The 24018-nt window shown below is 35.2% G+C and overlaps 1 protein-coding gene across 1 annotated transcript in view; it reads right to left on the bottom strand.

The window, feature by feature from the left end:
- The window catches only part of LOC107729663 (vasoactive intestinal polypeptide receptor 2-like), a 31933-nt gene that overhangs the window by 3646 nt on the left and 4269 nt on the right, over window positions 1-24018 (bottom strand). The window contains exons 2-10 of the mRNA XM_016540312.1: window positions 19890-19992; window positions 17945-18052; window positions 12736-12830; window positions 4687-4784; window positions 4192-4327; window positions 2793-2943; window positions 1569-1629; window positions 1324-1393; window positions 54-145 (exon numbers count right to left, since the gene is read on the bottom strand). Coding sequence (XP_016395798.1) covers window positions 54-145; window positions 1324-1393; window positions 1569-1629; window positions 2793-2943; window positions 4192-4327; window positions 4687-4784; window positions 12736-12830; window positions 17945-18052; window positions 19890-19992 — 914 coding nt within the window. The remainder of the gene's footprint in view (window positions 1-53; window positions 146-1323; window positions 1394-1568; window positions 1630-2792; window positions 2944-4191; window positions 4328-4686; window positions 4785-12735; window positions 12831-17944; window positions 18053-19889; window positions 19993-24018) is intronic.

Genomic DNA, 24018 nt, shown 5'->3' with positions numbered 1-24018 from the left:
GGCCGATGCCCTGTTTGCAGAATAGAATATTAGTTGGCATCCATTTGCGATACCTGTACTGGGACTGATCGTTTCCTCCGACATCAGGACACCTCAGTTTCTGAACCAGGATTCGAATGATGCTGATGAACAGAATAAAGTTTAACTGTAGAACACAGAAAGGAAAAGAAAAAGATTTTATATCATTCCTCTTTTATACAATGACATTATCCAGACTGTAAGACTTGAACCAGATTACAGGACTATTGCACACACTGTAACACAATGTCTTAAAGGAACAATTCAACAAAAAAATGAAAATTGTCACTATTTATTTATTCACCCTTTTAAGTCATTCTAAACCAATATTATTTGATTTTTTTTGTCCATAAAATGAAACTCAATATAATAGGTCCAGTGTTGACACCATTGAGTTTCACTGGATGGACAAAAATATCTTCACTATGTTCCACAGAAGAAAGTCCTACTGGTTTGGAATAACATGGGGGTGAGAAAATGATGACAACATTTTCATTTTTGGCTAAATTATCCCTTTAAGGAGTTGATCTGGCCTTTAAAATGACACTAGAAACATTAATGTCATTCAAGTTAATAAAATCTATGCCCTGAATGCTCCAAAAGTTAGATTTGGTCTGCCAAATGCATAACTTCAAATGTAAATTGATCATCTTTCATTTCCATTTAATTTGAATCCATCAGACAGATAGTAGAAACAAAAGAAGCCACCTGTTTCTGTTCCTCATAATTAATCCCACCATAAAAACTTAAACCAAAACATCAACAGAACATCTTGGCCAAAGGTTCATCTACCAGTGGCATTCTGGGTAGCAGAGAGATGTAGTTACACAGTAGCATGGTGTGCAGAGTTCTGTGAGAGAGTTACCTAAACACACCAGAACTGAGCACGTTTGCCAGAAATTGTATGATGTTTTATTATTACGATTGCATTCCTAGGCTCTGGAGGGCTGAAGAACAGAAACATTTTGACCTGGATGCATTCGGGCAAAGCTGTCAAACACAGCCATCATGCTGTCCAAAGACATTTGATCTCTTACAAGTGAGGGTTTACAAAATGGAAATGGCACAGCGGACACAAGAGAGAGTCCTGGCATGTGTGCTGAGAGAGGCACTTGTGACAGAGTGTTTGCTCGCGCTTCCTGACATGCTTGCGCTCACGTCCCATCCAGGACATGGAAACTGTTCGTGAGACTCAGCACATCCCCGCGTCTGCTTTGCTGGCAGAATCCCTCCCTGCCTGACATAATGCATACAGTATGGGGCTGGTCTCAGTGTTTAGAAGTGCTGGTGTGAGGTTATACTCACAATAACAGATGCCATGATTGGCCAGTTAATCATCCGCCAGGGAATCGGAGCATCATTTCTCTCCCAGCATCTGTTATGAGGAGGAGACATCAAAGAGTTACAAGTGCTTTCATAGCAGCGGTAGCAAATGGGAATGCATTTAATCTTCTTTTGCCTCATTTCTATCTCTCAGGTTTAAATATCCACTATTAAGTGTCTCATGTGAGTTCTGTCACTTTCTGATTATGCTGTGCTCAACTGCTCACCCTGTGTCCTCAAGGTAAATCCTACACACAATCCATGGAATCACAAACACGGTGGGGAATCCTGGAGGAAGGACAGGAATGATCAAATATCAAGAGACTTAGTGGTCACATTCATTTATGTACAATCAATGTAAATGTAGGCAACAGACAAACAGTCAGACTGACAGTCAGAGAGACAGACAGACAGATAGATAGCTGATAGACAGACAGACAGACAGCTAGATAGATAGATAGATAGATAGATAGACAGACAGAGGGACAGAGATAGATAGATAGACAGATAGATAGACAGACAGAGGGACAGAGATAGATAGATAGATAGATAGACAGAGGGACAGAGACAGATAGATAGATAGATAGATAGATAGATAGACAGAGGGACAGAGACAGATAGATAGATAGATAGATAGATAGATAGATAGACAAAGTTAGATGGATAGACAGACAAACATATAGACAGACAGATGGACAGCTATATAAAGATAGACAGACAGACAGACAGACAGATAATGTGATGTTAGGACACAGCATCTTTGCTCAGACACCTGCTGAGAAATTGTTACTTTTATTGTCTACTATAGTTTCCTGTTGGGATGTGGGTCACTATCTCTAAACAGAGGTAAAGCCGGAGAGGAAATGCTGGCAAACAGAACATGATTAAAGAGGCCATGTTAGTCGTCACTGTCATGATGAAAGAGAAGCTTAATGAGGTGTTGATATGATGAGTCTAGCAAGCCACACCCAAGCCTCTCCTCTAGAAATGAATGAAGATCCTGCTCTCCTTTCTCTCGCCTGGAAACTCCAGGGACACAACAAACTACAAAGACATACTAATACATAATGTAAGACAAACAGACTGAACAAGACCGATGGCACGTCATCTTGTTCCCGACGCTGTTTTTCCTCTGAGTAGTGAGCGACATCTATTCAGAAGTGTTTGAATGAATTAAGGAAAAGACATTCAGTGCTACACCGTGAAGAGGTGTGTGTTCTCGAATGATTTTCTATGCACGCATGTGTTCGTGTCAGATAAGATGAAAGCTAAAGCATCAAATGCAGTGGGAAGTAGAAAATCTCTAGGCTTTAGACTCAAATAATCCTTTATTTACTCAAATACCTGCTTATATGTGAAAACACTGACATGAATAGCTTTAAAAGACTGAAACGTTGGTTTTGGAAAATGGAAACAGCTTAAAAAGGTCAGTGTTTCTAATGAAGACTTACCCCAGCCAATGAGGAGATAGATAATGAAGTGTCTGTTCTCAGAGAAGATGACCATCAGTAGAGTATGGAGGTACAGCCCTTCCACCAGCAACCAGTAGAAGTTTGCCATGATGAAGTAGTTGAAGATGATCAGGCTGGCCTTGCAACCAATCTAAACACAAGCATAGAGAACTTCAATGTGCACTACTTATCTCTGAAACGCCAAAGACTGTGACAAACAAACATGAGTACAAATTTGGGGGTTTAGGGTCTGTAGTGACAGAAATAACCACCTTTTAAAACTGATGAAGCGTATAATGTGTTTAGTTGACTATGCATGTTTTAAGAAACTGGCTTAGCTCAGTTCAGACCCTTAAAGGTGAAGTGTGTAATTTTTTCAATGTTAGAATACTGTCTCATATCCCAGTTTAATGTGCAGACAGCTGAAAGTAAACCATTTGAAGGTGGACTTCCTGAAAAGTATTAGCTCTTGTATTGCTATGTTTGTTTGAAGCATCTGGTAGGACAACTTCTGGTTTAACCAATGCTGTGAGGAATGGGAATGGGATTACCTGTTTGACCAAACAATGGAAGACTAAATGACATAGTGTTGCGAAACAATGACTATTTTTATTTGTTTTTGAGTCACTAATTGTGCAGAAATTATACAATAACGTGTTTAAAAGTTTGGAGTAGTAATAATTTTTAATGTTTGTGAAAGATGCCTCTTATGTTCACTCAGACATGTATTGGATCAGAAATACAGTGAAATATTATAGCATTTAAAAAAATAACTTTTATATTTTATATATTTTAAAGTGTCATTTATGGCAAAGCTGAATTTTCATCAGCTATTACTCAGAAATGACTATCATGCTAATTTCAAGCTCAAGATACATTTCTTTAAAAATTTTAAATGATAATTAAAAATGACTATTTAACTCACAATCAAACTTTGTTTCTCACAATTCTTTTTTCTTCTTTTTTTTCTTCAGATTTGCAAGATATAAACTCAGAATTCGGTCTTTTTGTCTTGCAAATCGAGTTTACATCTCATAATTAAAAATGTAATTCTGTTTTTGTCACAGAATAAAAAATAAAAAAGGTAATTGCGAGTTCATTTCTTACAGTTCTGACTTCTCAGAACTGCGAGTTTATAAACAATTGCTTAATATTTTTGTGTAAACCTTGATATGTTATTTTGGTTTCTTTGACAAATAGAAAGTTCAGAAGAACAGCATTTATTTGATATAGAAATCTTTTGCAACATTATAAATGTCTTTACTGTCCCTTTTGATTCATTTAATCCATCCCTTTCTCAATAAAAGTATTAATTTCTTATAAAAATAAATAATGTACATTTCAACATTCAATTATATTAATTTACTTGTGGATCTTCAGAATGGATGGATTCACTAACCAGTGATGGCTGCTTTGTACAATCTACATTCTCGTGGGAAAACAGAATGGCATCTTTGACCAGCACAGCAATGGCCCTCAGTATGAACGAGAAGAACAGGTTCAGATGGATGTAGTTCCTGGTGCAGTGGAGTTTTCTGTTGGAGCGAGACAGAGCTGTAAATAAACATGGCCTCTTTCTATTTTAATTGTGCTTATGGTTAGTTTGTGAGAAAAATGCAGAGTGTCTCGAGCACTGTTCCATTCATCACATCTCCAGAAAACTTCCTAAATTATTCATTTCATTCCAGATAGATAAGCACTATCGGGTTAAAACCAAGCGCCAAGCATAATGTTTATCGTCAATGTCAAAAAGTTTAAAATATAGTCGTTCAGAAGCGTGCCAAATTCAACTCCTCAACGATTACAATATAAGGCAAGCTCATCCATCCATACAAAGTGTAGCGTAATATAAAACAGACACACTACTGGAACTATTTAAGGCTCCGTATCAGACCTGAACAGACAAAGGATTGTGCTGCCGGTGATGAGCGCGATGAGAGAGAGGCTGTGTCCAAGCGTGTAAAGGGTCTTCATCACCGTGTAGAAAACAAGCTGGACAGAGAGAGAAATACATTTTGAGGAACAATATTTTATTTTTAGTGGGTTAAGACACCCCACATAAAATTCAGCTATTCCCTCCAAGAGATCTACACCATTAAGCATTTCTCTATTGCTCCACTAACAAAAAATAAATAAATAATGCACAACTAATGTTTCTTTTCTTTTCTTTATCTTTGGATTTTAAATGCAATTTTCAATGAGTAAATAAGTAAATAAAAAAAATAAGTTGTATGATTTAGCAAAACTGGTATTTGGTAAAACTCTTTGTCTAATACACTATGGCAAAAATCACTCAATAACATGTCTAAATTTGACTAGTCCAATCGTGTTGCACATTCCTCAGAACATTTAAATTCTGTTATCACCAGCCCACACATATGATGCATAAAAATCATACATTTTTTTTCTAGTGGAACAAAATGTCAAAGCTGACATTTCCATACAACAGAAATGCATGGTTAAAACTGACATTTCAGCTGCAATTTTATTTGGTTTATTTAAAAACAAAAGTATGCTATATACTTAGGTCTCATTTCATTTACATAAAAATTATAAAATTAAATAGGGTATATGAAATCATTTCAAGTTAAACTAAATCTATATCCCAGACTATCCCAATTTACATATACTGTATACAAAATAAGTAGTAAAAAAGTAAGTAGTTAAAAAAATCCCCCTTTGGTCATGTTTTATCAGGTACCAGAGTAATACTACCATGCTTTTTTTGAACAACTACAATGGCTATAGCAAAGACAACCGCCATGGTATTCTTTGAATAACCTCAAAGTGCCACAGACACTGCTGGTACAACTACAGCACTTTTTCCAAAATAGACATTCAACAAAAAAGACACACACCCAACCACAAAACCATGCATAGTCTACATAATGCTTATATCCCTTACAGCTTTCCTTCAGTCAAAGAAATACATAATATGCTGGGGGTTTTTTAATCACCGATTTAGCCCACAACTGTTCTACTTGTTTGAAATCCTTTTCTCTTTATCACCTTTACAAATCAGTGGTTTTAAAGATATATATTTTCCAATTAAAACAATACATCAATGCAATAAGATTTTTGTGCATAATCACTACTTTGAAAAAAATGTCAGTAGCACTGTTCTTATATTAAACTAACGAGTACAGCACATACAAAACGTCTTTAAAAAAATCCATTTACATTTACACCACTCAGCAGTACAAGCAATGCATCTATCCTCTGTGCCATGTTTTAAATGTGATGAAATAATGTAGACAAGCTAAATGTGAATCGTCTCACAGATCAAGGATGACAGGGTAACTAATAAGCATGGAAATGGCTTGTTGGCCAGGCGGCTGTTTCATGGTGGAAGAGCATGACTCAATCCCCCATAAACAGCATTCTTTCAGTCTGACTTACAACCTGGCACACCGGAGCCACAGACCCACTCAACAACATCACCACCAGGAACATTCCTCCTGCGCTTCTTTAAACATAAAGCTAACAAAATTTAGCGCGAGATGGATATTTTACAACTTTTGGTTTATCTGTTCGTTTAGAGTGTTTTTGTCCTGGTGTGTGCATGTCAATGTGTCTTTGATTTTCGATTTTGTTTCATTATGACATGATACATGATACGTGATTGTATGACACTAAATGACATTGACTATATAATTATATAGTCATACCAAATGACTATATAAATGCCTAAAAATTAATAACTTTATTTTATAGTGTAAGGTATTAGGTACTGTATGTCAGTCACAGTATACTCTACTGATCACAAGCTTGAGGTCAAAATATTACTAAAATATACTACTAATATTAATTTTTTTAAAAACACAAAAATGTTAGTTATTTAAAAAAAAAAGTTAATTATTTTTGTTCAGCAAAGACACATTAAACTGACCAAAAGAGACTGTTAAGACATTTATAAGGTTACAAAAGATTTTTGATATCATTCTGTAATAGAAATTACATTACTGTAATAAAATGGCTTACTCTGTTGTCTTACTAGGGCTAATTTCATTAGTTAGCATTTTATGTAAAACAAATACACATGAAATTCACACTTTTTAAAAAGACTATTGAAAAAAATATTGACAAAAAAAAAAGAAGAAGAAGAAGAAGAAAAAATACTTTCTTTTTCTTGATTTTCGTCAGATATCATGTCTCATAGTTCATTTCATGCTCTGCACTGACACTGTTGTCTTTTTGGTAAACAAGTAAACTGATTTTTGAAAAAAAAACTTCATAAAGGGCAAAACATTCGTTTATGGTCACAATTGGGGAAAGTCATAATTTATATAAAGGACTTCCCCAATAAATATCGAAATGGTTAATACTTAAATTTATTGACATTTTTGGGAACAAGGATTAAAGCCTAAAATCTACAAATAAAAGGAATTTGAAAAGTAGAAAAAAAGGAAGGCATGGTTAATGTATAAAAACAAAAACAAACAAAAAGATTGAACATTCATGTGACAAAAAGAAACTAGTTTAAATCTGACAAACAATCAAAAACATACCCGAAGTTGGGAAAAAAACATATTAATACAGAAGTAAAACTGGTGATTGACATTTTTTTTTGTCTAGTCCCTCTACTCAGTGCTATCTTTGACACGTGTATTTCATACTAAGCCTGTAATACATCATCCATAAACAACTAGGTGATGTGCAGGTTATCAGATGAGGAGACAGAAAGCAGCCTCTGTGCTGGCTTTGGATGAGATGAGGGACTGTTTCCTTCTTCAGACAGTCTCTTATTTATTGTTGGATGTGGTATGTGTTTCAGGGAATACCCATGGAAAACTTCTGGAGAATTTCAGATTAAAAGTGACACTAATATGGCACTTGGGCATCAACATGCGACGCAAGGCCCCGGAAAAGGTGAGCATTATTTAGATGATGTCTAAGTAGTCTGTTTAAAATTTAAGGTGATGTGTTTCATCTTTAATGTTAAAATAAGAGGTTGATTATCTTGAAAAGTGTAAGTATCTAATCAGTTGTTGCAATGCTGGCTCAACCAATGGCATGAGTTTCAGACCAACAGCAGATCATGTCTGAAAAACCTGTTTGAAAACAGTCATTCATTTTGAGATTCCATTTGGTGCTGCAGAAATGATGTGTTTTGACAAATCAAAGCCAGAACCTATTAAAAGCCTCTGTTTCTTTCTGAAGAGTAATCTACTGAAGAGTAGATTTAAGTTAAATATAACCTTCACTCTAATGTATTAAATTAAGTGTGAAAGACAACTTGGTTTAATATATCTGTACATTCATCAGGTGAGATCACTTGCTGTGAACACTAAAACGAATATCAAGTGTCCTTTTAAACAGAATCAATACCCCAAGGTTAGAAGATCAATGTCCAATTTAATTCATGGGCTTGTTTTAATTTCTCTAAAGTGTCCTGGGGCAGGACTTCTTTGAAGCGAAGCAGGACAGGGCTCAAGAAATCAGGTTTCAGACAGGTTTGACTCGAGGTCGATCAGTGTTCTTACTAACGCCTTAGGAGGACAACTTTAGTCATCTCTGCTAATTTCCACAAATGAACTCTGAGAGGATGGGAATGTGCCCTCTGCTACTGTCTCTACCCTTCAGGAAATTGCTTTAATGTTTCATTTCCCCCGACATAGGATCAGAATGAAAAACAGCGAACTGTTCGCTCATCGCTCATACGAGCAGAGCAGAGTCATCTGGACACCATCCCAAACCGCACTGCTGCCAACCGTCTTACTGAGGAGCACGTGCTGAACTCTGGGTGATGTCAAAAGTCCATCGACGATCATTTTGATGGAAAACATTTCAAGGGAGACGTACCATCTAAACATTAAAGAACAATATGCAAGTAAAACATAAAACAAGATTTTCCTTGTATGGCCCACTCTGATAAACCACAATGTGTTTGTCACAAGCGAAGAGTTTAGCCAATGATAACTGAGCTCATTTACATAGGCTGGTTTTGCCACTGTACCATTAACACTGTTTCATTTTTATTTTAGAATAAAATAGTAATGTTTTCTATGCAAATTTTTTTTTACCCCAGCGACTTAAGACTGGTGTTGTGCTCCAGGGTCACATATATACATTTTTAAATGTATTTATTTATTTTAAGCATTATATTATTGTATAAAATTATAGAAGCAACAACAACAACAAAATCGATACTTACAGTATGTATCACTATTTCCACAAAAATATTAAGCACCACAACTGTTTTCAACATTATTAATAATAAGAAATGTTTCTTGAGTACCAAATCAGCATATTAGAATGATTTCTGAAAGATCATGTGACACTGAAGACTGAAGTGAAAATTCAGCTTTCGTCACAGGAATCAACTACATTTTAAAATATATTAAAATAGAAAATAGTTGTAATAATATTTTACAATATTACTGTTTATACTGTATTTTTTTAATATCAAATAAAGGCATTCTTGGTGAGCATAGCAGACTTATTACAAAAACATTACAAAAAATCTTTCTGTCTCCAAACTTTTGAGCAGTATAAATAAGTAAATAAATAAATAAATAAGGGGGAAAGGGTGATGGCGGTGAGATAAAGTTTAAAACAGAAAATAGTCATTGTGAGATATAAAGTGAAGTCACAATGTGAAACATGTTGAAATGATGAAAATTGTGAGATAAAGTCAATTATGAGAAAATAAGTTGCAAATGGAAGATATAAAGTCACATACAGAGATATAGTCACAATTCCAAGAAATAAAAAAAAAATTCAATTACCTTTATATATGTTATTTTTGTTACTCTGACACGGAAACAGGTTTCCACAAAAAAAAAAAAAAAAAAATGGACAAGCTACAGTATATGTGAAGCAAATCTGTTGCTCTGCTTACAGAGATGTCAAACAGGTTTTAATGAAATCCAGTTCAAATCCAATTTATATGCTGGATCATCCTGTTTTTGTGTCTATATCTGATTTGCACCATTTCAAGGCTGCTTCAGTCACGGCACGCATCTCCTTTCAACATATAGCCAATCAGAGCAGGCCGATGTGTCAGCATGTCTGCTCTGATCCTTGGTATCACCTCAAGTCATACTGACAACTCACTGCGCTTCAGAGAGCTGTTTATCCAGCCATAAGAGGTGTTTGTCCTCGCTGCTGGAGAAGACGCGTGTCCATGAACACCCAAAACCACACACTCATGACAGAAGAAAGGAATATAAAACACACATGCTGATATTTTTATAGAAAATCCCTCTAATAAAAGTTTATTTAGTTTCAACTTTCTAGAGTTAAAGCAGATTTGAGTCCTGTCATCTTCAAGTTTTTTTTTTGGTCTGAAATACACTATTCCCCCCAGTGCAGTTTAATGTCATTTTGGTGTATAACCAAGACTAGACATTTCTGCATCAGAATTTATTAAATTGTACAATTTTACATTCAAAATGCCTTGCCTGAACTTTAACTCCTGCCAACTGACTCGTGTTAATCTGGGACATTTTAAATGCTTAATAGGACATTTATTTATCATAATAACTTAAATGGGGTATAAGATACTTAACATTTGCATTTAAATCCTTACTTAGTTCATGTGCTAAATCCTGCTCTTTCCCTCAGACAGCTGTTTAAGTTAGTATGCCGGGGAGGCTTCATCTGATTATGTTGGAGACGTTTCCTTTTTGTCAAAATGACAGTTTCTCCATACAGCCTCCAACATACAATGTTGCAAACGTTCCTCTCATTCCCTGCATTCTCAGGACTCCCTACCCCTATAAAATAGTACTGATCTATTCAGCATTTATTTTATAAATAATGCCATGAAGACTTAATTAGGCAACAAATCTTATGTCAAAACCAGCCATGGGTACAAGCTAAAACAAGCTAAAAAATCTCATGACTTACAAAAATTAGATGGGAAAAATTTGAAATATGAAACATTTTTCATTCCTTTTAAGGTAAGGAGAATTGGGTTTATGGGATGTCCCCCTGATGCCCTCATAACATTGCCGGGTGTTTCACTCGCTACAGCTTAAGAATACATGTAAAATAAATCACAGTAAGCTCAGTTACATTTCAGCTCATTAATAGTAAAATCAATTACTAATTTTCCTATTAATAAAGACAACCCCCTCAAAACTGATCAAGAGTGCCATTTTTAATGCTACAAAAGATTTATATAATAAATGTTGTCCTTTTGAACGTTCCAATCATCAGATCCTGAAAAAAATGATTATTATACAATAATATAATAATAAGAAGAAATGTTTCTTGACCAGCAAATCAGCATATTAGAATGATTTCTGAAGGATCAAGTGATTGGAGTAATGACTGCTGAAAATTCAGATTTGTCATCACAGGAATAAATAAAATTTTAACATACTGTATATTAAAATAGAAAACAGGCATTTTAAATTGTAATAAATGTTTCACAATTTTAGTTTATACTGCAATTTTGGTCAAATAAATGCCTTGGTGAGCATATAAGACTTGCTTCAAAACCATAAAAAACCTTTCTAATGCAAACTTTTGATCAGTAGTGTATATTTTTTCGCAAAATTACATTATCTGTGTTGTTTTTCTAATATTTTTCAATTTGGAGGTTTAATCTGAGAAACATTGTGATTTGACGTCATTACATTGAGTTCTGAAGAAAAATAGTTTTTAGAAATTGTTAGAATATACGCACATCATGACAGATGTTTTCTTTAGTACATGGTTTGATTTGAATAACTAACTACACTTACTGTACATCAGCAGGGGTTAGTCTATAATTCTGACAATTAGATTTAATTACTGTTAATTAATGTTTTATGTCATAGTTTCTTAAGTTACCGGCCAACTGGCAATCCAATTTGTGCTAATATTTGGTGTTTGGTGAGTGTTATAGACCATGTAATATGAGAATTACTACAAGGTACAACTCTAAAGACATTGCCATCTAACCACCCAATATAGAACACTTGCAGAGCTTCCCAGAATCCCCAATGAACTCCAAATGATGGGGTCTGTCTTGACACGGTTAGGGCTAGAAGGGATGCAGCTATGGCCAGATTATCCTGCTGGGCATGTGCACATCAATATTGCGTCATTTTTGTCACACTGAATAACAACTAATTACTGTATTTGCGTTATTGTAAAGTTAAGTTTAGGGTTGGGGTAGGTGTAGGTGTAGATGTTAATAAAACACAATCTAATAGGTAGCAAATTTAATTTATTGCTATTTTTAGCCGTAGCTGTATCCCTTCTAGCCACAACCACACTGGTGTTGCCATGGATCACTTCCTTCAGAGATTCCCTCCATTCCAGTAGCTCATGATTATTCAAATCTCTAAAGCACAATCGTAGGATGAAATGGTAAATTTCACGGGCAACTGACATGTTTCATGACACGAACCGAGAGAAACTAGTTTTGTATTAAGACAAAACGTCACATGTTACTGGACATTTATAGTTTCTTTCTTTCTTTTTTCTTTTTATATTCTGCTATAAAAGCACCTCTCTGTTCTGATTCTTTTATCATTTTGCTCTTTCTTTTTTTGGCTCTCTCGCACTCTTGAGCCAGCTGCTCGCTTTCTTTTAAAACTCTAGTGCTTTCTATGACTGTTTGTCTCTGTCAGACACACGCATGAACACACCTGAACGCATGCCTGCACGCACTCGCATTTCCAAATGCACACAAACACGGTCTCTGCCCCAAAGGTAGTCCCAGCTGGCATAAATTCAGGCTGGATAGTGGGCACTAAAAGGTTCAGGGTCCTGAAGTGCCCTCAGCATCCACACACTGTGATTTTTCTGTGGTTGTAGCACATGTGGAGGGAACAACAGTGCCTTTCAGACAAAATATCTTCCTTTACCACTGCCATTCATGCGTAGCTCCTTCAGGATGGTTAGCACAATGATCCTAAACACTGTGTACAATCAAAAGCCCTATTTTCAAGACGTATCTGTGAAGTAATTCTGAGAAAGATCTGACTGCATAAATTCAGTCACTCACCTTGCTTCCATTCGGGGTGGGCTCAAAGCAAACGCTGTGGATGCCGGGATAAACGTGGGACCAGCCTTCCGTAGTGCAGTTCCTGCTAATGATGCCTAGAACAAACAGACATTGCTTTGTTAACAGCCAATTTATCAGACTGATTAATGGCAATTTAGACTGACAACCAGCATTAGTGAGTGTTTTGGTAGGTAACGATTCGCAACGGTGCACGTTGCGAAAGCCCAGAGATATCAGAGAAAACTAAACACAAAAATAAGCTAATCAAAAAATTTATCAAGAATAGAGTGAAGCTCAACAAAGCCTGCCAAGAAATGTTTCACCCAAAATCAAAAGAAATAAATATATTTTGCAAAACATTTTGCATAAAGAAAACAAAGATTACATTTAGTACCACTGCAATTTTTGGCATTATTTTTTACGATAATTAAATGCATTTCATCCTTCAGTTACTTTTCTACAATTATTATTATTATTTTACTATTTAGAGCAAACATACTGTATACTACCATTCAAAAGTTTTTTTTTTAAAGAATTAATTTATTCAGCAAGGATGCATTCAATTGATAAAAATTGACAGTAAACACATTTACAATGTCACAAAAGATTTTTATTTTAAATGAATGGTTTTTTTTTACTTTCTATTGATCAAAGAATCTGAAAAAAATGCATCAGTTTTCACAAAATTATTAAGCAGCACAACTGTTTTCAACAATAATAATAATAATAATAATAAATGTTTCTACAATGATTTCTGAAGAATCATATGACACTGAAGACTGGTGTAATATGACTGCTGAAATTTAAAATATATTTAAATAGAAAACAGCTACTTAAAATTAAATATTTCACAATAGTACTGTATTTACTGTATTTTTGATCAAATAAATGTAGCCTTGGTGAACATTAAAATCAGCATTTATTAGCATTTTAAATTAAATTCAAGGCAGTAAAAACAAATGTTGTTTACACTGAAAAGTATTTATTCAGCACGGCAATATTAAATTTTTTTCAAGTTATGTTAATAAGAAAATAAGCATGAGACTGTTCATAATGAGAACCAGGGGTTTGAATGCACACTGAATACAGCATGCAAAAATCTTAATGGTCCTAAAAATAGGCTTCATTTTCTTCAAGCAAAGCATAATTTCTTATATTTTCTCTTTTGATTAGTGAAGAAAAGAGTCTGCTTTCTGTGCCTTTTTCTTTAGGTGTGATTTCTAGCTACATGGGTTGCACTCACTCATTATACTTGTAAATCCATATGGCACCAGTGATAATGGAATAGCATTTTACATCACTGATGCATTCAGTCAAGGCTGAGAGGCAGAGGCTGAGTGTGAAGTATAAATACAGAAAATGTGTGCTCCATGCATTAAAGTGTCTGCGTGTAGGCTTGCTAATACTCTCAGTAACGAAACAACAGCCTCCTACACGTTGCATTGCATCAATGACCACCATTACACCTGGAGAAGAGCAGCTGGCAGGCTAACAAAGAGAACATGAACACATTTACACATCAACCAAACATTACAACACCCAACAGGCCTCTGTACAAGAAAACCAGTAGGCTGAAACATAGATTTTTGAACATTTGATTTAAAAATAGTACTGGATAGAGTGAAGAACAACAGAACAATGCATTTCAAATATAACATGTTAAAATACTTTATTCTATCCCAGTTGAATGTGCAGAGACAACAACCTGTATAAGTAAACAAACCATACCAGAAAATTATTTTAAAATTATGTAAAAGTTGTATAATTATATTTATTATAAAATATAATAATAACATTTATAACTATAAAAATATATTTTTGCAGTTTTTTTAATGTAAAAAAAAGTAAAAAGTCATGGTCAATTTTATTAGTCCAACACTTTATAATATAAAAAAAAATCAAATAATTTAAAATATTGTTTAACAATTACATTTTCATTTACTTGTACAGAGTAAATTATGGAAGCCCTTTTCTGCCAAAGAATGAAAAAAATTTAAAACGTAATTGTGACTTTTTATCTCACAATTCAGATTTTTTTTTCTCACAATTGCGAGATATAAATTATATAATAAATATAAATTTGCAATTGTGAAAAAAACAGAAGTGTGAGATAAAAGCTTTATCTATTATCCATCTATTATAAAAGCAATTATCTTTTACATTTTTTATTCTGTGGCAGAAACAAAAGAACAGAATTGTCTCTGAATTTATATATAATTCTGACTTTGTTCTCAGAATTGCAAGAAAAAAATGTCAGAATTGTGAGATAGAAAGTCAAAATGACCTTATTTATTTATGCATCTATTTATTTATTTTTTCCTTTTGGTGGGAAACAAGCTTATATATAATATATTTTAGCATGGAAAATTTCAAAATATTTTATGAGGATCCATCTTTTTAATTTGGAAGCTTTTTTCTGTTTTGTTTTGTTTTTCCTTTTTCTATTTTTTTCCCAGAGGGGAAAAAAATGGCCTCCGCTTTAATGAGAATTCAATGATTACAATTTTTTTTTTTTTTTACTTCAGAAATCTAACACACTTCTTGTGACATGAGTATGTTCTATGTATATTTTAGGACTCCGAGGAAAGCAGAACGAATATTTAATGGCATTTCAACGGGCCAAATATGAGGGCAAGCACAACTACATCACTGCAGAGCACTTTGCTAGAGAGAGAGAGAATGTAAACTCCCCTGACATGTATCAACATGGAGATTTATTTTTGTCCATGTCCAGCCTGAAACAAATCCCCCAAATACACACCCACACATACTCAGACACACCCAGCCATGCAGATCAGAACATACACATGTGCATATAGACACTCAAACACACACACAAGCCCAACAAAAGGGGCTGTCTGTACAAACAGACAGATTCAGGCTTTATAAAAGTGCTAACTGACCCATCTTTGAAAACCTGGACCACCTTATTCGTCCTATTCACAGGGATCCGCTAATGTGCGTCATCATGTGTGCTCTTATCTTGAATTGAAATTGTCAGAACGGTAATCAAACATGCATTTGTCCACGAGCATAAGTGCTTTGCGGAAGCACATTGCGGGACTGCTCTGCTGCTTCGAACTGCCTTTATTAGTACACAGTGGAGAGTGAGCACAGCTGCTCTATATATAAATAAACTTAATATCAATTAAAAATTTTTTATAGAAATAAACATTTCACAATAAATATGCCTTACAACCCCCAGTATTAAAATAAAGTTTAAAGTGGAAAAGAAAAGTACAACTTTGCAAAGTATTTATTTACTTATTCATTTCATAGTGTTCATCTCTGTGAGTAAATTAATACTTTTTCCACAAAATATGCTACTTTGTATTAATACTGTTAAAAGCCACTTCTAAAATAACTGTGATTAATTTTGGAATCCATTTTAGAATTACACACATACACACATATACATACATACTGTATATATATATATATATATATATATATACACACTGTATAAACACACGCACAATATGCCTTACAACCCCCAGTATTAAAATAAAGTTTAAAGTGGAAAAGAAAAGTACAACTTTGCAAAGTATTTATTTACTTATTCATTTCATAGTGTTCATCTCTGTGAGTAAATTAATACTTTTTCCACAAAATATGCTACTTTGTATTAATACTGTTAAAAGCCACTTCTAAAATAACTGTGATTAATTTTGGAATCCATTTTAGAATTACACACATACACACATATACATACATACTGTATATATATATATATATATATACACACTGTATAAACACACGCACACTTTCTTCCTCTAAAACTGGACCCCAACTGAAACTGAAACTCCCTGATGTAACATACATGAGCTCAGTTGAGGAAGAGGAGAGGGAGGCTGAACCATTTACTGCCCACACAACCCCCGAGGCACCTGAATCTACCTCGTACAATGAGAACGAGTGATATATATATATATATATCTGTTCTAGCCCTTACAATCCATTAACCTCTGTCAAATGATTGGAAATATATTCCACCGAACACTGGGTTGAGAAAGTGCAATGCATTGCTTTTGTGAGAGCTACTTTAGAGAAAAAAACAGCAGATAATATCTGGGGTAACAGCTAATGGAGCATAAATGATGCTGATGATGATGACAGTGATTCATCTGAAAAGTTCAGCCATACATTAGAAAGCTTGATTGGAAATGATAATCGTGTGCTATAAAACCTTAAGTCAGCATGTGTTTCCAGATGTTCTGGGATAATTTGGCTCCTTAACTCTGTGGATATCCAGCGGCACCATGTGTTCATGTGTTCCTGCATGACCTCTCTGAGCCAGCAGGTTAGAAAGCTCACAAGGGCTGAAAATAGCCTGATTGGGGAAGCTTGACAGACAACTTCTCTGTAGGGAAGAAAGGGTGTGCTGGTTCTGTGCCATCGGCTCGGGTCCACGGGTCAATGAGCATGTCCGAGCAGAAGGGGAAAGACATGATTCACTCACTCCATGCAGCCTTCAGTTTACTCCCTTACTCATTAATTTACTCACACTCACATATGCATGCTCACAATCAACACAGTTCACACTATTTATTTACAAAAAGCTGGCCTTATTACTTACCTGCTTTGTGCACATGTGAGCAGAACTAATCATAAACTTCATAAAATCGTATTTTACCGCTTAATTCCATGGCAGAACAAGTTTAGGTTTGTATATACACTGGTGAAACCCTTTGGAGAACATCTAGGCATCTGTTCATTAAGGAGAGCTCTCTAAGGAACTTACAAAATGGAACCTATAAGTTCTTGAAAGACTGTCAACCATTTCTTCATTAACACCCAAAAAAGTGAAAGGTTTTGGAAATATATATTCAAGTTCCTTTAAGACAGAGGTGCCCAAAACTTTAATACAAATGGCCAAAAATCTAACTTGATTGAGGGCTGTGTGCCAAAAGTAAATGTTGCATTACATCCACATACATTATATTAAAACATTTTTTTTCCATTTTCCCCTCCTCTTGTTGTATGGCATGGCAGGCCAAATCAAAGGTCATTACTGGCCCTGGTTTGGGCATCTCTGCTGTAAGATAAGATATATGAAGTATCTTAAAAAGAGCAAGTAGTGGTTCCCCAAATGCTTCTGAGTGTGTGACAACCATTCATTTTTTCATTTAGCGGTATCAGACGATTTTTGTTCTCAGCATCATGTTAAGATGGATAAATGACAGTTTGCAAAAATTAAAGTAAAATTTACCATCTCTGGTGAACAAATTTTTTAGGGCAGCTGGGCAGGTATTGACCACCACCTCTCCGATATCGGCATGGTGCCAGCAAGAAATATTGTCCCACATCCCCCTGCAACCTGTAAGGATGTAGAAACAGAAAACAATATAAAAGCTCAACACATCTGGATCTCAAAATGTGCTGAAATAGCTGAACTTTCAGCAAAATCACTGCAGCAATGCACGTGAGAAACTTGACATGTGTTTGACAGGAACCTGGGAAAATGTTTAGTTTGGGATAAGATCCGCATTCATTGACTAATGTTCTTGAGAGTCTTTCTGCTTTATGTGTTGAGTGTATTTGAATATGTTTTCTCTTTTAAGCTAACCCTACAAACATTACTCGAATTTGCCTTTTAGTTAGCATAGGCTAGGTACTACAGTTCAACCAAAAAAAAAACAAAAAGGGGAAAGTCACTGGATCTCATGAGCCTGGCCCACAGGGACAGGACACATTCCAGCATCTATGGTTAGATGAGTGTGTTGTGAAGGTCTGGACATAAATAGAAAACATCACACCACCATACATCATCATCTACAACTCCAAACGCCCTCAGAAACATCACAGCAAAGAGGGCATGCAGTTCTTTATGTACTAATAGAATAATTGACCTAAAAATGTAGAATTCGGTCATAATTTACTCACCATCATGTTGTTCCAAATCTGTATGATTTTTTCTTCTTCTGTGGAATACTATATAGCACATTTGGAATTGGAATATAATGTACGACTCATATTGATCGCTTTTATGATACATTTATGGCACTTTTTGGATCTTGAGAGGCCAGTCACCCATTCCCTGTCTGTATATAAGAGTGGCCAGTAAAAAATATTTTATAATATTATACACTACTGTTCAAAAGTTTGGGGTCAGAGCCAATTTGATCTTTTGTGTTCCAAAGAAGAAGAAAAAGTCATACAGGTTTGGAATGTCTTGAGGGCAAGTAAATAATGACAGCATTTTCATTTTTGGGAACTATTCCTTTAAACAGCTGCTTCTGAAACAGCTGGTCGTTTCTGAGGAAAAATAAGGAATCTAAACTAAGAGAAAATATGTCACTCATCAAGCATTAAGACACAGTAAACATTGATCACTTTATGAAGTATCAAAACACATACAAAAGTTTATGGAAAAGAGTGGGCAGGACAAAATATTTTATAATATTATACACTACTGTTCAAAAGTTTGGGGTCAGAGCCAATTTGATCTTTTGTGTTCCAAAGAAGAAGAAAAAGTCATACAGGTTTGGAATGTCTTGAGGGCAAGTAAATAATGACAGCATTTTCATTTTTGGGAACTATTCCTTTAAACAGCTGCTTCTGAAACAGCTGGTCGTTTCTGAGGAAAAATAAGGAATCTAAACTAAGAGAAAATATGTCACTCATCAAGCATTAAGACACAGTAAACATTGATCACTTTATGAAGTATAAAAACACATACAAAAGTTTGGGGTCTTTAAATACTTTTATATAAGAAAGTCAAGAAATAAAGTCACAATTGTGAGACAAAGTTATTCTAAGAGGAAAATGGGCTTCTACATGTGGGTCATGTCCAATCCAGACAATATAAATATCTAATTCAACATTGACCTTAAAAGCTGGAGCCAAAAGCAACTCAACCACTATCAGCCAACAGTAAATGTGATTCTACATCTGCCAGAGCAAACGCTGCATGCCAACAGAAAAACAATAAGACATTAACTGATTATGTAGGACAAACAATGTGGCGAGAGCTCATTCACATTTCTTTCACTGTATTGTTTATGGGGAACATGACACAAATACACATCTTTCAAAGTTTGCCTATGCTGTTTCGCATTCTGGCCATTCAAAATACTGTACAAAACAGACACTGTAAGTGGATTTAGAAGATGATATAACGTGCGTGTGCACTTACACATGCACTAATGCAGTACCTTTAGTGTGCGGAGGCAGCTCGTCTGCCAGCATGCCCAAACATTCCTTCTCAGCCATCTGCACCTCATACAGAAAGTGACAGTTTGCATGTCTCCCGCTGACCTTAGGGGGCAAAAGAAAGAAAAGCAGCCGTATGATCTCAATGCTACTGCCTTCCAAGAAGTGACAAAAAAAAAAGTCTCAGTCTGTGTGGTTTTCGTATCATTGATTTTTTTTTAAATATTTTTATAGTTAATTTTGGCTGTAGTTCACCCAAAAATTTAAATTTGCTGAAAATTTACTCATTCTCAGGCCATTCTTCATCAGAACAGATTTGGAGAAATGTAGGATTAAATCACTTGCTCACCAATGGATCCTCTGCAGTCAATGGGTGCCGTCAGAATGAGAGTCCAAACAGCTGATAAAAACATCACAATAATCCACATGACTCCAGTCCATCAATTAACATCTTGTGAAGCAAAAGGCTGTGTGTTTGTGAGAAACAAATCAAAGACGTTTTGATTTGAAACAGTCGCTTCTGGCTAAAATAAGAATCCATAATTAATAATAACGCTTCCTCCAGTGAAAAACTCCATCCCCTCTGTTGTCCTCTCACATCAACATCCACAACATATTTGTCTGGAGCTGTTTTAGACTGTTTGTTCTTGTAAACGGTGCTTGACCTAAGCATATTTCTCTCTTGATTCAGACAAGACGACTTTTTCACTGGAGAAAGCAATATTATAGACAGAGGACTCGTATTTTAGCCGGAAACAACAGTTTTAAGTTTAAAAATGATCAATTTGTTCATCACAAACACATAATGTTTGGCATCGTGTGGATTACTTGTGGATTATTGTGATGATTTTATCAGCTGTTTGGACTCTCATTCTGACGGCACCCATTCACTGCAGAGGATCCTGTGGTGAAGAAATGATGTAATGCTAAATTTCTCCAAATCAGTTCCAATGAAAAAACAAACTTATCTACATCTTGACTGTCCATTTTGGGTAAACTATTCCTTTATATATGTCTATATAGTTTTTGGTTCATTTTATTTCAGTTTTAGTTTTAGTTATTTTAGTACATTAAGATAAAATAAAAATAAATAAATAAATAAACAATGTTGTCTTGGCAACTAAACGAAAAAGTTAACATACTTCATATTTTAATTCAGTTAATGTTTATTTTATTTTATTTTTATGGTTTTAGTTTTAGTTCTAGTTATATAATATCCTGGTCTCAATAACAATACATATTTCCACAGACATGCACCCTGCAGCTTAGGGATCTACATAAACATCACAAAGTGTGTCACCCAAATCAGCGCTTTAACCCTTTAACTTTCACCCCTAAAAGGAGCAAATGAAAAAATTATTTAACTTCAAATTCTTATTAGTAGACATCTAATAAATAGCCCCAGGCACTTTTTTTTTAAATGTATGTTTTATATAAAACTCTACCGTACGGTTGAGCTGTCAGTCCATGGTAAATCTTGATTTAAATTCAGAGAATTATTTATATTAGTTATTTTCCAATAATAAACATTCCTTTAACTTTATTAGTATCTTGGATACATTTCATAACCTTCAGGGTCCACAAAGACAAAAAAATATATTTAAGTGTCTTTATAATATATGTAGATGAATGGCAATATATATGCTATATGATGTCCTTTACAGACATATCAACCGTACGGTCACGCATGATTTTGGATAATTATGGTAAATAAACAATTTTGCATTTCTCATATATTTAGCTATATTTCTGTTCTTTGCCCTCTACCCTATTCACAACAACATTATGGTTTCATCTCTACTTCCTTGATTACTTGTTTGACGCTATTATCTGATGACTGGCCAGCACCAATCTCCCTTCTGAAGTTTGTAAACTGCTGCTGTCACTTGAAAACTGGAAATTCCCAAACCCCCCATGGCAACAGCAGACACAGAGATGGGGCAGTACAGATTGCTCTCTCTTCTCTTCCTTTTGATAGATTTATTCCCCATCAAATTAAGCTCAACCGTACGGTGGAGATATCAGTTAAAGGGTAAGGCAGGGCTGAACTGCTACCTCAGTTATTATGGTCTCCTGGTGAGATCATTCGAAATGACTGATCAGCACAGTTGGACTCAAAGCTGTTGTGATCAAAGAGCCGCCACAAAGCCTGTTCTACTGATGGACTAAAAATCCTCTATTATAAGAACTGTAATAATATCAAGCGAATTATCCAGAGTCACATGAAGTCATCAGTTAAAGATCTCATCAGTTGGTGTCCAGCCATGGATCATTTTTGCTTTATAAATGTGGGGGAATGATAGAAACATTCTGAAAATACAGGCTGTTAGAAATTAAAATTTAGATTTTTTTAAATGTAAAATACAAGCATTCTGTTTGACATCAAAAGAGAGCAAGAGCATGTATTTAAAAAAGGATTCTGGCATTTTTCAACCCAAATGTTTTTAATGCAAGGTCACCGTCTTATGTTTGTGTTTGCAAGCTCTTAGTCACTTTGGCTTCGGGTTTTTCTAAGTGAGCAGCACAGAGACAAATCAACCCCAGATCAGAAGAGGACATAAGCCTACACTTTTAGTCTGTCATTGCTCATCTCTTTCAAAATCTTGAGCTACATCTTTGACGAGAACAGCCGTACTCATCCGAGCAGTGCTTCCTTCTCTATATATCACAGCTAGCAAGATCACCACACACACTAATGATATGAGTGATTGTATCAGGATTATTCTGGAAACTAAGTGACGAGGATGCAAGTAACTAAAATGTCAAAATGAGATGAATATTTCAGATAATCAGATAAATGACACTTATCAGACCTCTAAAAGTTGTTTCAAGTAAATATGGCTAACATTTAGGTGAAAAAGTCATTTTAAATACCATATAGACAAGACTGTGAGTTTATTTTTTTAAAAGTTAAATTCTATAAAAACACATACTAATGTTCAAAGGTTTGGGTCAGTAAGATTTTCTTAACATTGTTAAAAGAAGTATTTTATGCTCACCAAGGCTGCATTTATTTGATTAAAAATACAGTAAAAATAGTAATATTTGTTGAATATTATTACAATTTAAAATAACTCTTTTCTACTTTAATTTATTTTAAAATATAATTTATTCATATGATGTCAAAGCTGAATTTTCAGCAGCCGTTACTCCAGTCTTCAATGTCACATGATTCTTCACAATTTGGTGCTCAAGGAACATTTTTTTATTATAATCAATGTTGAAAAAAGTTGTGCTGCTTAAAATGTAAAGTCTTTACTATCCCTTATGACCAATTTAATATGTCTTTGCATAATGAAGTCAAAAATTCTTTAAAAAGTAAAAAATTAAAAATTAAAAGGAAAGATAACAATTAGCTGATCTTTTGTGACAACATCCCATATCCAAGCTAATGGGGTCAATATATGGGGGAAGTTGTCACAATGGAACCTGCTCTTAAAAAGCCTATTGTAGGTTTTTCAGCAAATATTTAAAAAGTAAAACAGTTCTGAAACATAAAACAATAAACACAACGGCAAATGGCAACATACAAAAATAGGAGACTATTTGTTTTGACCAAAAAATATTGTAATAAATACATTTTTAAAAATTGAAACATTTATAAGCCACAAGACTTAAATATAATGGCGCTTTTCCACTGCGTGGTACGACTCGGCACGGCACGGCTCAGTACGGCTCGGCACGGTTCGGCTCGGCACGGTTTGCGTTTCCACTGCAGTTCAGTACCGCTTTAGAGTGGGCGGAATTATTCACATGTCGTTATAGTTGCGCCGCCTCTAGGCCTGCCCAGCGGCCATGTAAGATTTTCCGATCAAAGCGGAAGTAACCCTACACGGCTTGGACGGTAGCAGAGGGCGTGATTGCCAAGACGGAGCTGAATTTGGCGCGAGATGTGCCGCGAGAGTCTCTTCTACGGCCGGCATCGCCGCGTAGACGTGAGCCGCCATTTTAGAAACCGTGGCAAAATCAGCGGCGGCGGGATTAGTGATACGCGCCGAAAAAGATTCCAAGTTTCCAAGACCTCGAAACCTCGTAGTGGAGGTCTTGGAAAAAGGGGAGAGGCCTACGGGGCTGAGACGGAGTGCGGCTGGACAAAAATCGATCGTCCAGTTTCGACTGGGACTGAGTTTG

Source organism: Sinocyclocheilus rhinocerous, unplaced genomic scaffold (assembly GCF_001515625.1).
Source record: "Sinocyclocheilus rhinocerous isolate Xijiao unplaced genomic scaffold, SAMN03320098_v1.1 scaffold278, whole genome shotgun sequence".
NCBI classification, from domain to species: Eukaryota; Metazoa; Chordata; class Actinopteri; order Cypriniformes; family Cyprinidae; genus Sinocyclocheilus; species Sinocyclocheilus rhinocerous.
This window is presented reverse-complemented; position numbering and strand designations above follow the sequence as displayed.